The sequence below is a fragment of the Phaenicophaeus curvirostris genome, chromosome 27 (assembly GCF_032191515.1).
Source record: "Phaenicophaeus curvirostris isolate KB17595 chromosome 27, BPBGC_Pcur_1.0, whole genome shotgun sequence".
NCBI classification, from domain to species: domain Eukaryota; kingdom Metazoa; phylum Chordata; class Aves; order Cuculiformes; family Cuculidae; genus Phaenicophaeus; species Phaenicophaeus curvirostris.
The window spans coordinates 5,840,220-5,858,108 of NC_091418.1; the positions used below are offsets into that span (position 1 = coordinate 5,840,220).

Genomic DNA, 17,889 nt, shown 5'->3' on the forward strand with positions numbered 1-17,889 from the left:
AAAAAGCTTGGGACAACACCAACTCCAAGTCACACAGAACTGGCTTCAATCCCAGTAGCGTGCAGTGATATCTCCTCTCCACAGCCCCGCTCCTCTGCTGAGGGTGACCAGCAGTGACATTGCCCTCCCCAGCATCCCGAGGAGAAGGAAGTCATGTCAGAAAACCCATCCTGCAAGCACCTCACAACAAAAAAGCCCCCATGCAAAAAAGCCCCCTTGGCTTGGCTTCCAGCAAAGCCAAGCCGTTGCTAAGTTGAATTAAATTCACACAGGAGCCTGATGGAAATTTCCCAGAATGTTGCTGTGTCATCTTAGGGAAGGTCCCCAGCGCGCCCTGCAATGGGTTAACCCCAGGCCACTCGTGCTCTGGGAATGGAAGCTCTCGGGAGAGCTCGAGAAGTCAGCGCACCAGATTAACAGATTTCAGCTCAATTTGGCTCGGCCTCTCGCTGGGGACAGCGAGCTGGAAAGTACACAAGTGATTTTTGTAGGTCACTGCCAAGCCTCCGACGCCTGCCTACGTCAGGCAGAGCCCACTTGGCCAGTGTGGCCAGGGTGGCTGAGGCTCTGCTGGCCACAGAGGGTCAGGATGGGTCGCAGGCAACGCTGTTACTGTTTGTCCTCTTCCCCGGCACAACTGCAGAGCATGCATAGGACGCGGGAGTTGCTTCCCCAGGTCACCCAGGGCAAAAGACCTGCAGGGTCTCCTTTGAGGCACAACCAAGGCAGCAGCAGAGCTACAAACATCCCCGTCCTCAGCACAGCCTCCCTTCCCTCTCCATACCAAAGAAGGTGAACACTTAAGCTGTGGAGACCTCAGGGTTTCATAGAATCACAGAATGGTTTGGGTTGGAAGGGATCTCAAAACCCATACAGCTTGACCTGGATCACCTCCCACTGGATCAGGGGCTCCAAGACCTCTCCAACCTGGCCTTGAACACCCCCAGGGATGGGGCAGCCACCACTGCTCTGGGCAGCCAGAGAAATTCTGGTTTCCTTCTGCCCTGGCTCAGCAGCACGAGTAACGGTGCCAGGCCCTCTGGCAGTAGCACAAAGGATCCCCAGGGCCAAGGTGCTCCTCAGTCCCTACCAGTGCTCTGTGTCCTGTTAGTCCCACTCCAAGTCCAAGGTACTCCGCACACAGTGAGGATACGTGGCTGCCACGGCTCCACACCAGCCTGCTTCAACCCCAGAGGAGCTGGGGAGCAGAGGGAACAGCAGCTCCTCCAGCTCCCCTGGGAGAGGCAGGAGCCAGGGTGGAGTCACTTGGAGGGAACCATCATCTTTTGGGGGAGCCCTTCAACATCTGTCCACCCCTAAAGATCCCTCACTGGGAGACCTCTCTGGCCTGACAAAGTGCTCCTTCTAGCGGGTCGTTATCCCAAGGTCCAAGACTGTTTCTAATAAAGTGACCCAAAAGGCCCAACACAGAACACCTGGAAGAGACGCAAAGCCTGACTGGAGAACCACATGAAGGTGAGACACGCACAGGCTTCCAGAGCCACTGCTCCAAACCTCCTGCCTGCCTGTGGAGTAACACCTGGGATGGGGCTCACAGGACATGGGAGGAGAGCTTCCCCCCTCCATTCATGCCTGGAGAGAGAAAGGAGCAGAGGAGCCAGGAACCTGAGTGGAAAGCACAAGGCAAGCACCCAGGCCGGGCTGCGCGGTGCCACACGTGGGCTGCCGGGCTCTATTTTAAATGCTGTGTGGCAAATGTATGCAGGATGAGATCCAAGCTGGGGGAAGGGGAGGGTGCTGGGAGGCAGAGGTGTTCAAAATTAGGAGCTGAGCTCAGGCAAGCGTGGCTTCTGGGAGCAGATGGGGGAAGAGCCAAAGCCAGGGCCCGCAGGAGATGCGCAGCTGCAACACCAACCCTGGACGGGTGCTCTGTGGTGGGATGCGAGGGGGGCACATTCCCACGTGTCCTCCTGGTGAGGTGGGGAGAGCTCATGAGCCACACCAGCCAGGACAGGGCAGTGAGGATGCCCAGGGCAGCTGTGAACCAGCTTTGTTAACGTGCCGAAGCACAGTTCCAGGTCACCCCAAAGACCCCCAGCGAGCAGCCTTCCCGGCACAGAGGAACTGCATCACCTGCACCTCCCAAGCAGGGAAGTCGAGGGATTCAGGGAGACCCGACAGAGATGCAGAGCCCTGCTACCCTCTTCACCTATAGAAGACCCGCTGCACCCACAAAATGGGCTTAATTTTGCTCTTCCTCTCTGGATTGACCCTGAAAGGCCCAAGATGCTCAGAACAGCGCCCTGGCAGCCGGGCGCAGAGCAAAGCTCTGATGGGAGCTGGCAGATCTGGGATGGTACCTGCCCTACATATACAGAGCAGGCAGCTTGACAGAATGAGCGAGTTTTTATATAGATTCGTTGGCAGCGGTTTTTGCCGTCGGCCGGGGTGGGGAAGGAGATGGAAAATATTTTCATTTAAGCTCTTTTCTGCATTCTTTGCTGTTGGAGTCGCGCATTATTCATGCGGCTCTTGTAACCAGGCTGGTGGCTCTGGGTTTTGCTCAGGAGGGGCTGTGCAGAATTAAGCAGCCGGTTAAATTATTAATAGTCTGCTGGGGGGTGCCCAGGATGCTCGCTCCCACTCCCTGCAGCCTTTCGGGGGGTTCCAGTGCCCTCCAGAGGAACAGAAACCAACTACAGCCATTCGACAAACCTGCTGGCCGCTCTGTCCTACTTAGGAGCCGGCAGACACCTTGTTCTGGCCTGGAAACTGCTGGGTATCCCTGAATGGGGCCTCCTGTGCCTGGCTGCACCCAGCACGCCCCCAAACGGGGTTGGCACCAAGGGGGCTGCAAGCGTTTCACCCTCATGGCATGTCTGGAGCAGTGGGAGTTTTGATGCAGGCAGGAGGAGGGAAGGGAAATAAGCCCAAAGGCAGGGCAGATACCACAGGGGCACCTGAATTCAGCTGAAAGCACCATCTTTTCACAGCTGGAGCAGATGCCATGCAGGATTTTTTGCGTTTGGTGCCATGTCTGCAGGCAGCAAACCAGCACCCGAGTGCCTGAAGTCTATCTGGGGATGCTCTCTGGCTGTGCCAGGGTGCACACTCCAAGGGCCAGGCTTTGCACCTGGCCAAGCAAACCACAGCACAAACTGCCCCCATCAGACGCATCCTACTCCCGCATCAGCCCTCAGCTTCCTTTCTAATTCCTCCCATTCCCTTTCTGCAACCTTGGCACCTGCATGCAGGCATCTAAACACCCCTCGCAATGGCCTGTGCCCCACAACTAAAGGCCCCAGTTGAAATTCCACGGGGCAGAACACAACCAACAGGGACTGCAAGGGGCCATGAGCAGCCAGCACTCAAGCGTCTCCCTCCCCTTTCCATTGAGGATAAATCTGGGCTGGAAAGACACAGGTCAGTGTCGCAGAGCCTGGTCGCAGAGACCTGCCAGCTCTAATAAGGCTTTTTTTGGCTCGCTAATTCTGCACTGGAACAGGTGTCAGACTGACAGCCCCGGGGACAATCTCTCTTTCGCAGGACAGCTCCGGCACAGGCAGCAGAAAGTGGCTTTTCAGGTGATTTCATTTTTGGCTTCTGGCTTATTTTTATCCAGCGGGATGCATGTCAGACCGGTGGAGTTAAGCACAAGTCCTTCTCCTCTTCCCCGCTGGATCAAGTCACTCAGCAGGTGCTTTGCTGGGGTGCAGCTGGCATCCTTCCCCTTTCCACAACAGCTGCCACGCTCCGGCCCTCCTCTCCACCAAAGCAGAGGCCACAGGTTCCAATTGCACCAAACTCCTGCCATTTACTGTCCCCACATCCCCAAAATCACGTTCCTTAGCCAGCCCCTTCCACACACTGAGGGCTGCCAGCCCTCAAATCCTGGCCTCCAAAACCTCGCTGCCCCACAGGGACATTGGTGGCCACTCCATCCAGGACTTCGGGCTCTCCCAGCAAAGCCAGCCTCCCTCCAGCAGACATTCCCACCACCAATGTCTCTAAAATCGGCTTGGAGGACAGAGATCACCAGCCCAAGCTGTCCTCCTTGCCAAGCACCAGTGAGACAGTGGGGATGGACCACAGCCGAGCCCCACATCCAACCAGGAATGCAGTGGTGAGCAGCAGGGGCGTGGTGGGGCCATTGTGTGTGGGGCTCTGGCTACGCAAGATCTAAAGGAAGGAAGGAGGAGACGGCCTCCTTGCAGCGTCCCTCCCCGAGGTGAGGCAAAGACCTCTGTGATGCAGACAGCAAAAGAGATGCAGGAGCTGGAAACTCCATGGTGTGCGAGGCCTTGGGCAGCTTTGCCTCAGCCTGGGGGTCAAGGTGATGCCCTGGGAAGGGTGAGCAAGCCCGGCAGAGCACCCCCAGGTGCAGGTATGTGGCTCACAAAGGCTGTGTCAGCCCATCAGAGCTCATCTCCTGCTTCACAGCGGGCAGAGCCAAGCTGGAAGAGTCACAGATACCCTAGAAGCACTTTGAAACAAGGACATTTGTGTAAAAAGGCTGCTCAGCCCCACTTGAAAGCAACTGAGTCTGGTGACAGTGCGCAGCTGAAAAACCTCTGGGCAGTGCTCGATGAGAGTGAATGGATGAGGATGAGTGCGAATGGCCTCACATTGCGCCAGGCCAGGTTCAGGTTGAACATTAGGAAAAAATTCTTCAGGGAAAGGGTTCTCAGGCAATGGAACGTCTCCCAGGGAGGTGGTGGAGACCCCATCCCTGGAGTAGTTTAAAAGACGAGCAGATGAGGTGCTCAGGGATATGATTTAACAGCACACAGGGACAGCTGGACTCGATCTCAAAGGTCTTTTCCAACCTAAGGATTCTATGATCTCCACAGCGGCCCTGCTGTGACACAGGGCTGGACCAGAGACCTCCAAAACACTTCAAACCTGCTTTTTTCTTGCATGGATTAGACCCTGCAGCTGGGCTCACTTCCTCCCGGACAGTCAGGCCGACCCGCACCGACTTGCTGGTGCTGGGGGTATCTGTGCAAGCTCCAGCCTGGCTGCTGGCACGGCTCACAGTGCGCCAGGGAGTCCCACACCGAGTTTCCAAGGGAAACAGGCCAGTGCCAGGGTTTCACAGAGCCATGACAGTCAGGCAGAGCACCAGCCTGTTGAGTGATGCAGAAGGAACGCTGCTCACTGCAGGCGGCACAAGGAGAAGACGCAGGGACCAGCCCAGCTCTGCGGGACCATGTACCGGGATGTGTCACTCTCCCTTCTCCGAGAGGAAGCGGAGACCCCACACCACCTGCAGGAAAACAAACCTCTACCCTCCCATTGGGAACTGCACAGCGTCTCTGGCCACAGACACCTGCAAGGAGAATCCTCATGGCCTGCTGAGTGCCTGCAGAGCTGAGGCATCCCCTCAGAAGGGCAGCAGGGTGGGACAGCAAATACCACCTCCAAGTTTTTGCCTCCCCCCAGCCAAGAGCATGAAGAAAGCGAGAGACCCTTACGTGGGCAGTGCTGCTGGTGGGGGCTCTGCTGGGGCAGCGGCCACGGGGAGCTCCACTGATGCGGGGCTGGGGGCTGAGTCCTGCGCTCCGGCCAACTCTGGCGGCCCCGCAGCTTCCTCGGGAGCTGGTGCTGTGTCATATTCCGCTGTTGTTTCCACCTCAACTTCCTGAGCTGCAGGGGAAAGATGCACCCTCTCAGCGGCTGCAGCAGCCTCCTCCTCTTCCTCCTTCTTCCTCAGCTTCGCCTCCAGCTCTCGGCGCCTCTTCTCGTCATCCTGCCGGGCCATCCGCTCAAAGACTTGGAACGCCTTAAAGACAAAAAGCAAGCAGAGTGAAGAGTTGAGCTGCCAAGCGCTGCTGGAAAAGCTGGGGAGGAGAACTGGCATGCTCAGCCTTCATTCTTGCCCTCCCCCTCTGGACACTCCCCACACCAAGCGGCTTTGATCACCAACAAAATCAGCCAGCGGTGATGTTGAAACTCACATGGCCATGTCAAACACGGGAGAAAGCAGAGTTCATATCCTGAAATCCCTCTGCTGCTGGGAAAACAGATGGTTACCCAGGAAAAAGGAATGAGAGCTGGTTCTGGGCTGGGAAGAGGCTCCAAGGGAGCTGCTGCCCCTCCAGCTTCCCCTCACCCTGCACACCAGCACTCACTGAGGGACTGGTTGCAAGCCCTGAGCTCAGACCAAGCCTCTGAGGGCAAACAGGATGAGCTACTCTGGGCTCCACCATCCTCCAGCTTCTCCTGAATGGAATTGGAGCTCCCTCAGCTGGCACAGAGCGACCTCGGGTGGGGTTTTGAGCCAGAACTGATCAATTCAGGCCAAAAACATGCAGGGAAAAGCCGCCCTCCACGCTCCAGAGGTGTGGCAGGTGAGAAGGTTGCTGTCCAAGCTGGTGGCAGTGGGAGAGGCTCTAATCCCACCCAGCAGTTTGCTTCCAGCCGCACCCACCCATCGCAGGCTGAGTTAAACCCACAACTGCGGCATGCAGCTGAAGAAAGCACAGCGACCTGCACCTGCTCCTTGAAGGAGATGAAGCTTCTCCCACGTAACCACCAGGCCATTTGTCACTGTAAATAAGTACTGGAGCCCAGCGGCGCTTCCCAAGCCCCAGCTGCCTCTGGCCACTGTCCCACTGGCTCCACAAGCCTGGTCTGGACCCTACCAGGCTCACTCCACGGTGCTCCCACCACCCCTCACACTCGCCTTCTCCCCGGGGCACTGCTTCTCCCCCAGCACCAGCCCCCAGGACACTTCTCCCACCTCCTCTAGGCACAGGCAGCTACTGGGAGCCCCCTCTCTCCCTCATCCCTGTCATTACAAACCAGCCCGACCTCAGGGCACACACAAGGTCCTGCTCGCTTCACTGGGGTGAACCCAGTGCCAGGGCCCAGTGGTGCCTGGTGGGACCCCTGCTCTCCCCACCATTAGGAACTCACTCCCCTCACCGGGGTTGAACCTGGTACTGCCCAGTGGGCCCCTCACTCTCCCCACCATTAGGAACCCACTCCCCTCACTGGGGCCAGGGTCCCCATTAGGACCCTGCTCCCCTTGTCTGGATCTGGCACCACCCAGTCGAATCCCTGCTCTCCCTACCATTAGGAATCTGCTCCTCTTGCCTCACCTACCGGAATGCCACTCTCCCCACATCCCACCATTAGGAACCCGCTGCCCTCACTGGGGTCCAGCACCAGCTACTGGGACCCCAACTCTCCCTCATCCCCACTGTTACGAACCGGCTCCCCTTGTCAGGATCCGGTACCACCCTGTGGGGTCTCCGCTCTCCCCACCATTAGGACCTTGCTGTTCTCTCCAGGGTCTGGTACCACCTACCAGAACCCCTGCTCTCTTGCACCCCACCGTTAGGACCCGCTCACCTCACTGGGGTCAAACCTGGCACTGCCTGGTGGGGTCCCCACTCTCCCCACCGTTAGGACAACACTCCTCTCGCTGGGGTCTGGTACCACCAGGTGGGGCCTCCGCTCTCCCCTCCATTAAGAACCTGCTCTTCTCCCTGGGATCCGGTATGACCTACCGGGAACCCTGCTCTCCCTCATTCCCACTGTTAGGAGCCCACTCCCCTCACCAGGGTCAAAAACGGTACGGCCTAGTGGGGTCCCTGCTCTCCCCACCATTAGGAACCCACTGCTCTCTCCAGGACCTGGTACCACCCAGCGGAATCCCTATTCTCCCTACACTCCACCCTTAGGAACCCGCTCCCTTCATCAGGATCCAGTACCATGCAGCACAATCCCCGTTCTCCCCACCGTTAAGAAACTGCTCCTTTCTTCCAGGTCCGGTACCACCTACCAGGATCCCCACTCTCCCTGCTCCTCTCTCCAGGGTCTGATACTGCCTGGTGGGGTCCCCACTCTCCTCGTTGTTAGGAACCCACTCCCATCACCAGGATCTGGTGCCACCCAGTGGAATCCCCACTCTCCCCGCCGTTAGGAACCTACTCCTCTCTCCAGGGTCCGGTATCACCTACCACGACCCCTGCTCTCCCCACTCCCCTCTCCGGGATCCAGTACAATCTACTGCGAGCCCAACTCTCCCTGCATCCCGCTGTTAAGACCCTGCTCCCTTCATCAGGCTCCAATATACCCAGTGGAATCCCCACTCTCTGCACCATTAGGAACCCGCTTTCTTCACCAGGGTCCAGTACCAGCCACTGGGACCCTCACTCTCTCTCATCCCCACTCTTAGGACCCTGCTCCCCTCGCCAGAGCCAAAGCCGCTCTCCCTGCTGTTAGGAACCTGCTCCCCTCTCCGGGGTCCGGGAATGTCTACTGCTCCCTTCACCAGGGTCTGGTAGCACCTACCAGGACCCCTGCTCTCTCCGCTCCCTCGCTGTCAGGAACGTGCTCCCCTCATCAGGATCCGGTACCACAGAGTGGAATCCCCTCCCTCCCCATTGCTAGGGACCAGCTTTTCTCGCTGGGGTCCAGTATCACTCGATGGGGCCCCTGCTTGCCCTGCAATTAGGAACCTGCTCCCCTCACCGAGGTCTGGTACCGCCCAGTGGAATCCCCACTCTCCCTACCGTTATGAAGACAGTCCTGTCTCTGGTGTCCAGTACCGCCCTGTGGGGCCCCAACTCTCACCACTGTTAGGACCTCGCTACCCTCATCAAGATCCAGTACCATAGAATCATCAGGTTGGAAAGGATCCATCAGATTATTCCTATCAATCACTAAACCACAGCACCTCATCCACCTGCCCTTTAAACATCTCCAGGGAAGACGAATCAATCACCTCCCTGGGCAGCCTCTGCCAGTGCACAGTGACCCTTTTCGTGAAATACTTTTACTGATGTCCAGCCTGAACCTCCCCTGGTGGAGCTTGAGGCCATTCCCTCTCGTCCTGTCCCTTGGAAGAAGAGCCCAGCTGCCTCCTCTCCACAACCTCCTTTCAGGGAGTTGCAGAGAGCAATGAGGTCTCCCCTCAGCCTCCTCTTCTCCAGGCTAAACACCCCCAGCTCTCTCAGACGCTCCTCGCAATCCTTGTTCTCCAACCCCCTCACCAGCTTCGTTGCTCTTCTCTGGACTCGCTCCAGAGCCTCAACATGCTTCTTGTGGTGAGGGGCCAGAACTAAACCCAGGATTCGAGGAGCAGTCTCACCAGGGCCGAGTCCAGAGGGAGAAGAACCACCCTGGACCTGCTGGTCACGCGTTTCTGATCCAAGCCAAGATGCCAGTGGCCTTCTTGGCCACCTGGGCCACTGCTGGCTCAATGTCCGTCACGTACCGCCTACTGGGACCCCCGTTCTCCCGCATCCCACCGTTAGGTCCCGGTACCTGCAGGGCCATGGCGCGCGCGGCGCCGGGCGGGAAGCCGAGGCGATCCCCGGGGTGGAGCAGCAGGCGGTAGAAGTCAGTTTTGCGGTAGAGGAAACCGAAGAGAACGCGCAGGAACTGCTCCACGTTCCCTACGTGCTGCAGGATACCCAGCAGCGCCGGGTCGTACAGATCGGTCAGCGCGGCCTCCATGGCGCCTCCGCCACCGACCGGCGCAGCTTCCGGTCACCCCGCGGCACGGCTTCCGGTACCGGCACTCACTCAAGCGTGACCGGAAACGCGCACCGCGCAGAAAGGTTCCGGGCACATGGGGTTTCTGAAGGTGTCCCAGGAGGCCCCAGCCCCTCCCCAATGGCACCCAATGGGACCCTCAGACCCCCAACAGCACCCATGGGACCCCCAGGCTCCTCATGGGACCCCCAGAACCCCAACAGCAGCCATGGGACCCCCAGACTCCTCATGGGACCCCCAGAACCCCAACAACACCTATGGGACCCCCAGGCTCCTCATGGGACCCCCAGACCCCCAACAGCAGCCATGGGACCCCCAGGCTCCTCATGGGACCCCCAGACCCCCAACAGAAGCCATGGGACCCCCAGGCTCCTCATGGGACCCCCAGACCCCCAACAGCAGCCATGGGACCCCCAGGCTCCTCATGGGACCCTGGGTTCTCTCTCGCGCGTCCCGATCTCGCGAGATTTCCCGCCGGAAGTCGCCGCCGGCGCCGGCCGGAAGTGGATTGTTCAGTTGCTGGCGGTGCCGGAGGTTGGCGGCTTGGGGTTGTCGCTGCTCTCTCTCCTCTCTCTCTCCGGGGTCGCCATGTCGCCGCTCCTGCTGCTCGTGGCTCTTTACGCCCTGGGCACCGTCCGCGGTGAGGGGCTGTGGGGGGCTGTGGGGGCGCGAGGTTGGGGCGTGAGGGTGAGAGGGGCGGGGGTGTGAAGGGGAGAGGGGTCGGGCTGTGAGGGGGAGGGGGGTCGGGCTGTGAGGGGGAGGGGGGTCGGGCTGTGAGGGGGAGGGGGCGGGGGTGCTGAGGAGGCAATGGGATCAAGGCGTGAGGGAGAGTGGGGCATGGGGTGGTGGCGCTGGGGGCGGTGGGGAGAGGGGTTAGGGAGTGAGGAGGAGCTGGGCGGGGGCACTTGGGGGCAGAGGGGTGTGGTGTGCGGGGAAGAGAGGGCAGCAGGGCCGGTGGGGGGGTGTTGGGGGTGCGTATGGGGTGCTGGGAGGGGCAGTGGGGTTGGGGTGTGAAGGGGATTGGGGTGGAGGCGTGGGGGGCAGTGAGGTGTGGGGAGGAGCAGGGGCAGCAAGGTGGGGGCGCTGGTGTGGGCAGGGAGGTCGAGGTGTGTGGGGGAGTGGGGGCTGCAGGGCAGGGGTGTTTGGGGGGCAGTGGGGCAAGGGGTCAGGGTGTGGGGGGGAGCAGGGCAGGGGCAATAGGGTGGATTTGGGAGGTGCTGGGGCAGGTGGTGTTGGGGAGTCATTGTGGGCAGTGGGGTTGGGGTGTGATGGGGAGTGGGGTGAGGATGCTGGGGTGGGTAGAGGGGTTGGGGTGTGAGGGGGAGTGTGACACGGGGCAGGGATGCTGGGGGGCAATAGGACACAGGATTGGGACATGAAGGGGAGTGGGGCATGGAGTGGTGGTGCTGGGGAGCGGCAGGGTGCTGAGGAGCAATGGGGCGTGGGGTCAGGACAGGAGGGGGAGTGGGATGAAAGCACTGGGGGGCAGCGATGCTTAGGACTGGAATGCTGGGGGGGAGAGGGAGAGGGATAACAGGGGTACTGGGGAGGTAGTGGGGTTGTGGGGTGTCAGGGGTGGCCACGAGGCCAGGGCAATGCATTCTTCTGGGCTGGGGTGCATCTGATGGTGGCTCTTCTGCCATGGGGCCACTCCTGTGTGCGGTGGGAGCTTCTTGGGGGCGGTCCCTGAGCTGGGTTTGTTCCCCTGTGTGTGTGTCCCCATCTTCTGCTTTTGAACCTGGAGGAGTGAGAACTCCCTGTGTTTGCTTGCAGCTGAGGAGCAGGTCCCGGAGCAGCCGAAGCCCAGCAAAGCTTCAGCAGGCCAAGGGATGTCCATGCAGCCCGGCAACACGCTGGAAAGCCCGGAGAAGGAGCACACGGAGACATCCAGGGTTGAGGACAAGCAGCTCACTGACTCGGAGACCGACCCCAAACCGGGCACTAGTGACACAACGGTGATGGGGAGGAATGAGGATCAGAAAGAAAAGGAAGAGAAGGAGAAGAATCAGAAGGAAATCAATGCATCTGGCTCCAGCACCCAAGGGGAGCAGCACACCAACGGCCAGGGCGGCAATGGCCAGGCCAGCGGCACAGGTCAGCAGACCACTGAACATGGCAACGGTGCTGATAACCAGGTCGACAGTCAGAGCAGCAGCACCAATAGCTTGGGCACTGGCGCCACTAGCCAGCACGGTGGCAACGAGAACACAGACCCTAGCAAGCAGAGTGGCAGTGAGAAGGACAACATCCAGAATGGCAGCAGCGAAGGGAACAAGGACACTAAGGACAGCAATGACAAGAATGACACTGAGAACAAGGACCAGAACGTGGGCACTGGCGAGCAGAGCCAGGGTGGTGGTGACAAGGAGAAGGAGGAGAACAACCAGAATAGCAATGACCATGGGAGCGACAACACAAACCAGGGCAATAATGGAGATGGCGGCAAGAACAATGAGCAGGGCCAGGGCAACAGCGGAGGTGCCAGCAACAGCAATCAGGGCCAGGGTGATAACAACGGCAGCGGCAAGAACAACAACCAGGGCCAGGATGATAACAACGGCAGCAGCAAGACCAACAACCAGGACCAGGGCAATGATGAGGGCAAGAACACTGCAAACCCGGGCAATAGTCAGGAAAGCAACACTAGGAACGGGGACCAGAACCAGGAAAGCAACAGTGGGGACAGCAGCAAGAAGCAGGAAAGCAACACTGGGAACGACAACACAAACCAGGGCAATAACATGGAGAACCAGGCCACCAACCAGGGCAATCAAATGACCTCATCGAAAGAGAAGAATGTTTTGCCACAAGCAACTTCTGCCACTGATGAGGGTGATGGCTTTTCAGAGGATGAAGAAAGCCCCAAAGAGGAACAGGATGAAGCCAAAAGCAGCAGTGATGCCTCCTCCTTTAATGAGAGAGAGAAGAGCATTCCTTCTCTGCCCAGGGACCGCTCAGAGAGCAGCCACTTCTTCGCCTACCTGGTGACCACAGCTATTGTCGTCGCTGCCTTGTACGTTGCCTACCACAACAAGCGGAAGGTGAGTGGCTGTGTTCCTTATCCTTGCTTTCCAAATCACAGAATCACAGAGTCACTATGTTGGAAAAGACCCAGCGGATCATCGAGTCCAACCATTCCCATCAATCACTAACCCATGTCCCTCAGCACCTCATCCACCCGTCCTTTAAACACCTCCAGGGAAGGTGAATCAACCCCCTCCCTGGGCAGCCTCTGCCAGTGCACAGTGACCCTTTCCATAAAAAAATTTTTCCTGATGTCCAGCCTGACCCTCCCCTGGTGGTGCTTGAGGCCATTCCCTCTCGTCCTGTCCCCTGTCCCTTGGGAGAAGAGCCCAGCTCCCTCCTCTCCACAACCTCCTTTCAGGGAGTTGCAGAGAGCAATGAGGTCTCCCCTCAGCCTTCTCTTCTCCAGGCTAAACACCCCCAGCTCTCTCAGACGCTCCTCGTAATCCTTGTTCTCCAGCCCCCTCCCCAGCTTCGTTGCTCTTCTCTGGACTCGCTCCAGAGCCTCAACATCCTTCTTGTGGTGAGGGGCCAGAACTGACCCCAGGATTCGAGGAGCGGTCTCACCAGTGCTGTGTCCAGAGGGAGAAGAACCTTCCTGGCCCTGCTGGCCACGCCGTTTCTGATCCAAGCCAAGATGCCATTGGCCTTCTTGGCCACCTGGGCCCCTGCTGGCTCCTGTTCAACCAACATCCCCAGGTCCTTCTCCTCCAGGCAGCTTTGCAGCCAGACTTCTCCTAGTCTGGAGCTGCTCAGGGTTGTTGTGCCCCAAGTGCAGGACCCGCCATTTGGCCCTGTTAAACCTCATGCCATTGGTCTCAGCCCATGGGTCCAGCCTGTTCAGATCCCTTTGGAGCCTCCCGACCCTCCAGCAGATCCACGCTTCCATCCAGCTTAGTGTCTCCCCTGTGGTTTCAGATCTTCCTTCCCTCTCGCCGGTTACCACAGCAGCTTGGGTTGAAGACCTTTCTCCTTGCCTTGAGTTTCATTTCTCACTGCAGGGCATGGGTTTGGCTCATGTTGGCACCACAGTTAACAGCTTTGGGAGGTGTTAGAAGCAGAAGGGGTGTTGTCACTAGGGAAGAGTTTGGATCTCCATGGGCTTTGGCTCTAGGGATTATTTATCACCTGAGAGAGATGATAAGGAGGAGATCTGTGAGGTTAACCTGTTTTTTTCTGGCTGCAAGTAAGTTTTCTCAGCTTCGTTTCCCTCCTGAAAAACTCTTTTTGAGGTAGGAAAAAGAAAACAGTATGTTCCACATGTCAGGCATGCCTTGTTATCATCTGAGCCAGGCTGAAATATTGGCATTTATTTGTTTCAAGTGCTTTTTCAAGTGAAAAGTTGTCACAGAAAGCAGTGAGTGAAGCTGGGCTGTGGCTATTAGAAAGCGCCTGGGTGGGACAAAGCTTCTCTGAGCACTGCTGCCCCGCTCACCTCGTTCCCATGTCTCTTGCCACAGATCATCGCTTTTGTTCTGGAAGGAAGGAGATCGAAAAGTGGTCGACGGCCCAAATTTGGCGATTACCAGAGACTGGATCAAAAGGTAAAATCCACCTGGAATGGGTGCTGTGTTGGGCTGGGAGAAGGTGCTGCAGTGCCTGGCATGTTGTGCAAACGTGATGTGTTTCACGTTCGAAATGGCTGCGATGCCCTTGCTTGGCTGGTGCTGGAAAGCGGATTTCATTAGCAAAAAATTAGCCTAAAAGCAGGGGTTTGTAGAAAAACAGAAGTGATAACTCTGGGAAATGGTGGCAGAGCTCACACAGGGCAGAAGTGTGGGAATCCTGAGCTGAGGAATAATTTGCCAGTGACCTAAATGGCTCAAAGAACTTTGTAGTGGGAGAAGGGTGGGGTCTGGGGAGAATTCCCTTCCTTCTTCCTCGGGAAATGTTTTTCACCTGTTGTCTGTGAAGTCAGAAGTGCCTGTGATTATTTTCTGCGCTTGGAAGAGGAGGAGACAAGGGAAGCGAATAAAAAGCTGAAAGTGTCAGTGTTCTAGGGACCATGGCGACAGCAGTTTCCAGTGCTGGCAGGGACTTTGCCTGTAAAACCAAAGGTGCTCTGATTGTTTCCTCTCTGCCAAGGCCCCAGGCACTGTTGGCAGCGGGAGCTCAGTTCTCTCCCTTCCCGAATGGCAGCTGTGCCTTGCTTAGGAAGCCATCCAAGTGCCACCGAGATGATTTGTCCACTCATGCCTCCCTGTCTAGCCTTGCCAATATTCCAGGAATGCCTTTCCCTTGCCAGGAATTCCCAGACTTTTCCCTGAGGCACAGCAGAGCAGGCAGGCAGCAGGAAAGAGCTCAGTTGAAAGCTCCTTAGAGATGCTCAGCTGGCTCAGACCCTGAGGCTCTGCAAGTAGAAAAGCAATGCTGAGCTTTCAGGTTGTTTAAACCTTTCTTTTTCCCTTTCCAGATCTAGATTCTTCCTTGGATATTCAATGGGATAATGCTGGCTGGCGATGAACATGCATGAACACCAGGCCACCCCCTGACTGGGTTGCAGCTGTGCTGCTGTGTTCGGGTTTCAAGCAGCAGGAGGAAGGGGAAATGCTTTTTGTTTTGCACCTGCACCTCAGTAACGTTGAGCTTCTCGCTTCTGCAAAATGTTTCCCCTTTTTCCGCTGCCTGAAGAGTGATTTGTTTGCCATTTGGGTGCCCAGCTGTCGCCTGTGACCCAGGAAAAGCCAATCTCCAGCACTTTGGTGTCCAAATGAAATGGAATTTGCCATCTACTGTACTGACATCTCTTCCTGAGGGGAGAAACTTATATATCCGCCTGTGAAATGAGCCGCCTCACTCTTCCCGTGCAGAGTCACGGAGCTGCCTTTGTATCCAGCACAATCTTGCTTGAGACACCAACCTCCTCCTCCTCCTCTTCTCTTGTCCCTGATGTTTGGATGCTCAATTAGGAGCATGACCATTTGGAACTGATCTGCCAAGGACCCCAGTTTGATTCTTTTCTCTCTGTGCTATGTTAGAGTTTAACATCCTGGTTCTGACTTCCAGCACATCTTTGGGAACATTGTGGCTTTCCTTCGCACTTGGGTTATAGCTTTCCCTTCCTCACTTGCCTCCCCTGCTCCTTTTCCCTTGCTTTCCCTGCTCCACACAGGTGTTTTCCCTCCCAGTCCCTGGCATTCTGATGTTTGCACTGAAGGCAACCGTTGTGGTTGAAGCTGTGAAGGGCAGAGTAAAGCTCCATGCCAAATTGCTGCTGTGTGGCTGTAGCAGACTGTGCCTTGGAAGATCTCTTCCCTGCCCCTTATGGAATGGAATTGGGTGGAGATGCAAAGCATACAGTGATCCTGAAGCATTGATGATGATGAGGTGATGATGGGATGGGTGAAATTTGTGATCTTCCTGAAAAATGTGGGCCCTGGTGCCCAGAGTGAGCTTCCACTAGTCATGGAGCTCACTGTGATGTAGCCCTTGGCTTCAGGAAGCAGTTGAGCGGCGTGGCGGCTCCTCATCCCTGGGGTTGCACAAGCCTTGGAAAACCATTGGAGCCCACAGCGCGGGCACCAGCTTCTCTGTGTGTGACTCACTGCAAGATGTCTTATCAGTGACTGATGTGCGAAAAGGCTCACCGCACAACCAGCACAACTGCTTCCCACTCTTCCACAGCTCCCCTGGTTTTGAGGAGTTCTTTGCGGCTGAATGTATGTGTTGCCAGCTGCTTGTCATGGAGCTGCTTGCTTGGAAATTACTGCAGAGTGCTCACACCAGGACCTGGGACCTAGGGGTTGTGTTTAAGGCTGCAAATTGTGTTGATCCTTGAGTTAAAACTGTGCGGTAGTGGTTGGTTTTGTAGTTCTATGCCAGAGGTGTCTGGTTGGGGCACAAAGTGCCTGTCTTCTCCTGCTTTTAATTATTCCATTATGGACAGAAGAAAACTGGCATTGTGAGCCCTTCGGACGGGTCCCCACCTGCAACCAAAGCTCGTGCTGGAGTCTCCCTCTCAGAGTGCTTCCCAACTGAATGCACGGGAGGAATCCCAGTTGGGTGGACTTTGCGAAAACGAATGCTGGGATGAGGCCGGCCTTTTTCCAGCCTTCCCAAGGTCATGAGCAACTGGTAACCTGTCCTGTGGTTGCTAAAGACAGTCATGTTTGACCAGGGCAGAGATGTTTTCTTCTCCAGACATAAAAGCTACAGCAATATTTTGTTATTCTTAGTGGCTTATTCCCCATGGAAGAGGAGAAAAGGGGCTTGACTCTCTCCTAAGAGATGAATCTTCTTTTTCTCCCCCTTTTTGTTGGCTGTTAGCAAGCACAAAGAGGGGAACAAAGTCCATCTGGGCTTTAAATAGCTTCCAAGGGTTACAGAGTAAACTCTTCCCATGCTAAAAGTACTTGCAGAGCTGTTTTGGGAAAGGGGAGTGTGAAGTGGAGGGAAGGGAAGGGAAAACAAGGCTGGGAATGTAACCCATGGGGGAAAGGGTGGGAGCCCCTGTAGCCAGGCTTCCTTGATCCAGGGCTCCTGCAGGATGACCCTGAGGCTCTCTGTCATGCAGCTGGTTTATGGACAGGGTGGGAGGTGGTGACTTGGCTGATGACAGTGCAGTGACAACCACATTCCAACACAGGAAACAACACCTTGAGCTCCCAAGCCACCCAGTCCTGAGTTCTTAGTGCATGTGCACTGTTCTGTTGCTTTATCCTAGTTTTTTTGGGTTGAAAAGTAGTTTATAAAGGACTTTTTTCACCATTTGCTTGCTTTTTGATACTGCAAGCTTCTTCAGATGCCTTTCAGTCCTCTTATCATTCCAGGTTATGTTGGAAATCACGCTCCGCTTCCAGCAGTTGGATACTGGCAGCACCTGGAAGCAAGCGAGGTCTTGGAAGAGCACGAACATTGTCCTTGAAATACCTTGGGCGTCAGATTGGGCTGAGCATGAGTTTGTTCGTCAGGTTAATGAGGTTATGCATTACATCTCAATGGGAGCTGTTGTTTTGCACAGTTTCCAGCATGCCTCTGGTGAAAGAGAAATTGGAATTATTATTGGAATTTGGAATTATTTGGGTTTTGGAAATTCAGAAATTGGATTATTTGGGTTATCTGGATTATTCAGATTAAAGCAGAGCTGCCACTGGGCTAAATCAGGGAGCTTCTCTCACCCAGCAGCTCCTGAGGGTAGCCTGGTTCTGACACGGCCACTCAAATTGTCCAGCTTGCCCAAAATCTCAGGAATTATTCCCGATTCTTCGGGTTTCTGGGATTTAAATTCACAGAACGCATTCCGGTGGGGTTGAGGTGTGGGTAATGCCCCTTTGGACACAACCCGGATTTCAAGCGGTCTGTAGGGGTTTTGCCAAATGTTCCCACTTTCCAGCCACTGTCTTGCCAGTTTGAATCGATTTGTTTTCCCCCACAGTGAGATGCGGTTTGCTTTGAAGG

At 56.5% G+C, this 17,889-nt stretch overlaps 2 protein-coding genes across 2 annotated transcripts in view; one reads left to right on the plus strand and one right to left on the minus strand.

Moving 5' to 3' along the window:
- NUDCD3 (NudC domain containing 3) overlaps nucleotides 1-9,486 on the minus strand; it is a 35,186-nt gene extending 25,700 nt beyond the window's left edge. Inside the window, exons 1-2 of the mRNA XM_069877486.1 lie at nucleotides 9,238-9,486; nucleotides 5,436-5,743 (exon numbers count right to left, since the gene is read on the minus strand). Of these exons, the coding sequence (XP_069733587.1) occupies nucleotides 5,436-5,743; nucleotides 9,238-9,429 (500 nt within the window). The 5' untranslated portion in view covers nucleotides 9,430-9,486. The remainder of the gene's footprint in view (nucleotides 1-5,435; nucleotides 5,744-9,237) is intronic.
- Nucleotides 9,487-10,041: 555 nt separating this feature from the next.
- On the plus strand, nucleotides 10,042-16,652 carry TGOLN2 (trans-golgi network protein 2). Its single transcript, XM_069877501.1, has 4 exons — nucleotides 10,042-10,108; nucleotides 11,242-12,509; nucleotides 13,953-14,036; nucleotides 14,906-16,652. Exons 1-4 carry the CDS (start codon nucleotides 10,057-10,059, stop codon nucleotides 14,909-14,911), a joined length of 1,410 nt encoding a protein of 469 aa, XP_069733602.1. The 5' UTR covers nucleotides 10,042-10,056; the 3' UTR covers nucleotides 14,912-16,652.
- The last annotated feature ends 1,237 nt before the right edge of the window (nucleotides 16,653-17,889 follow it).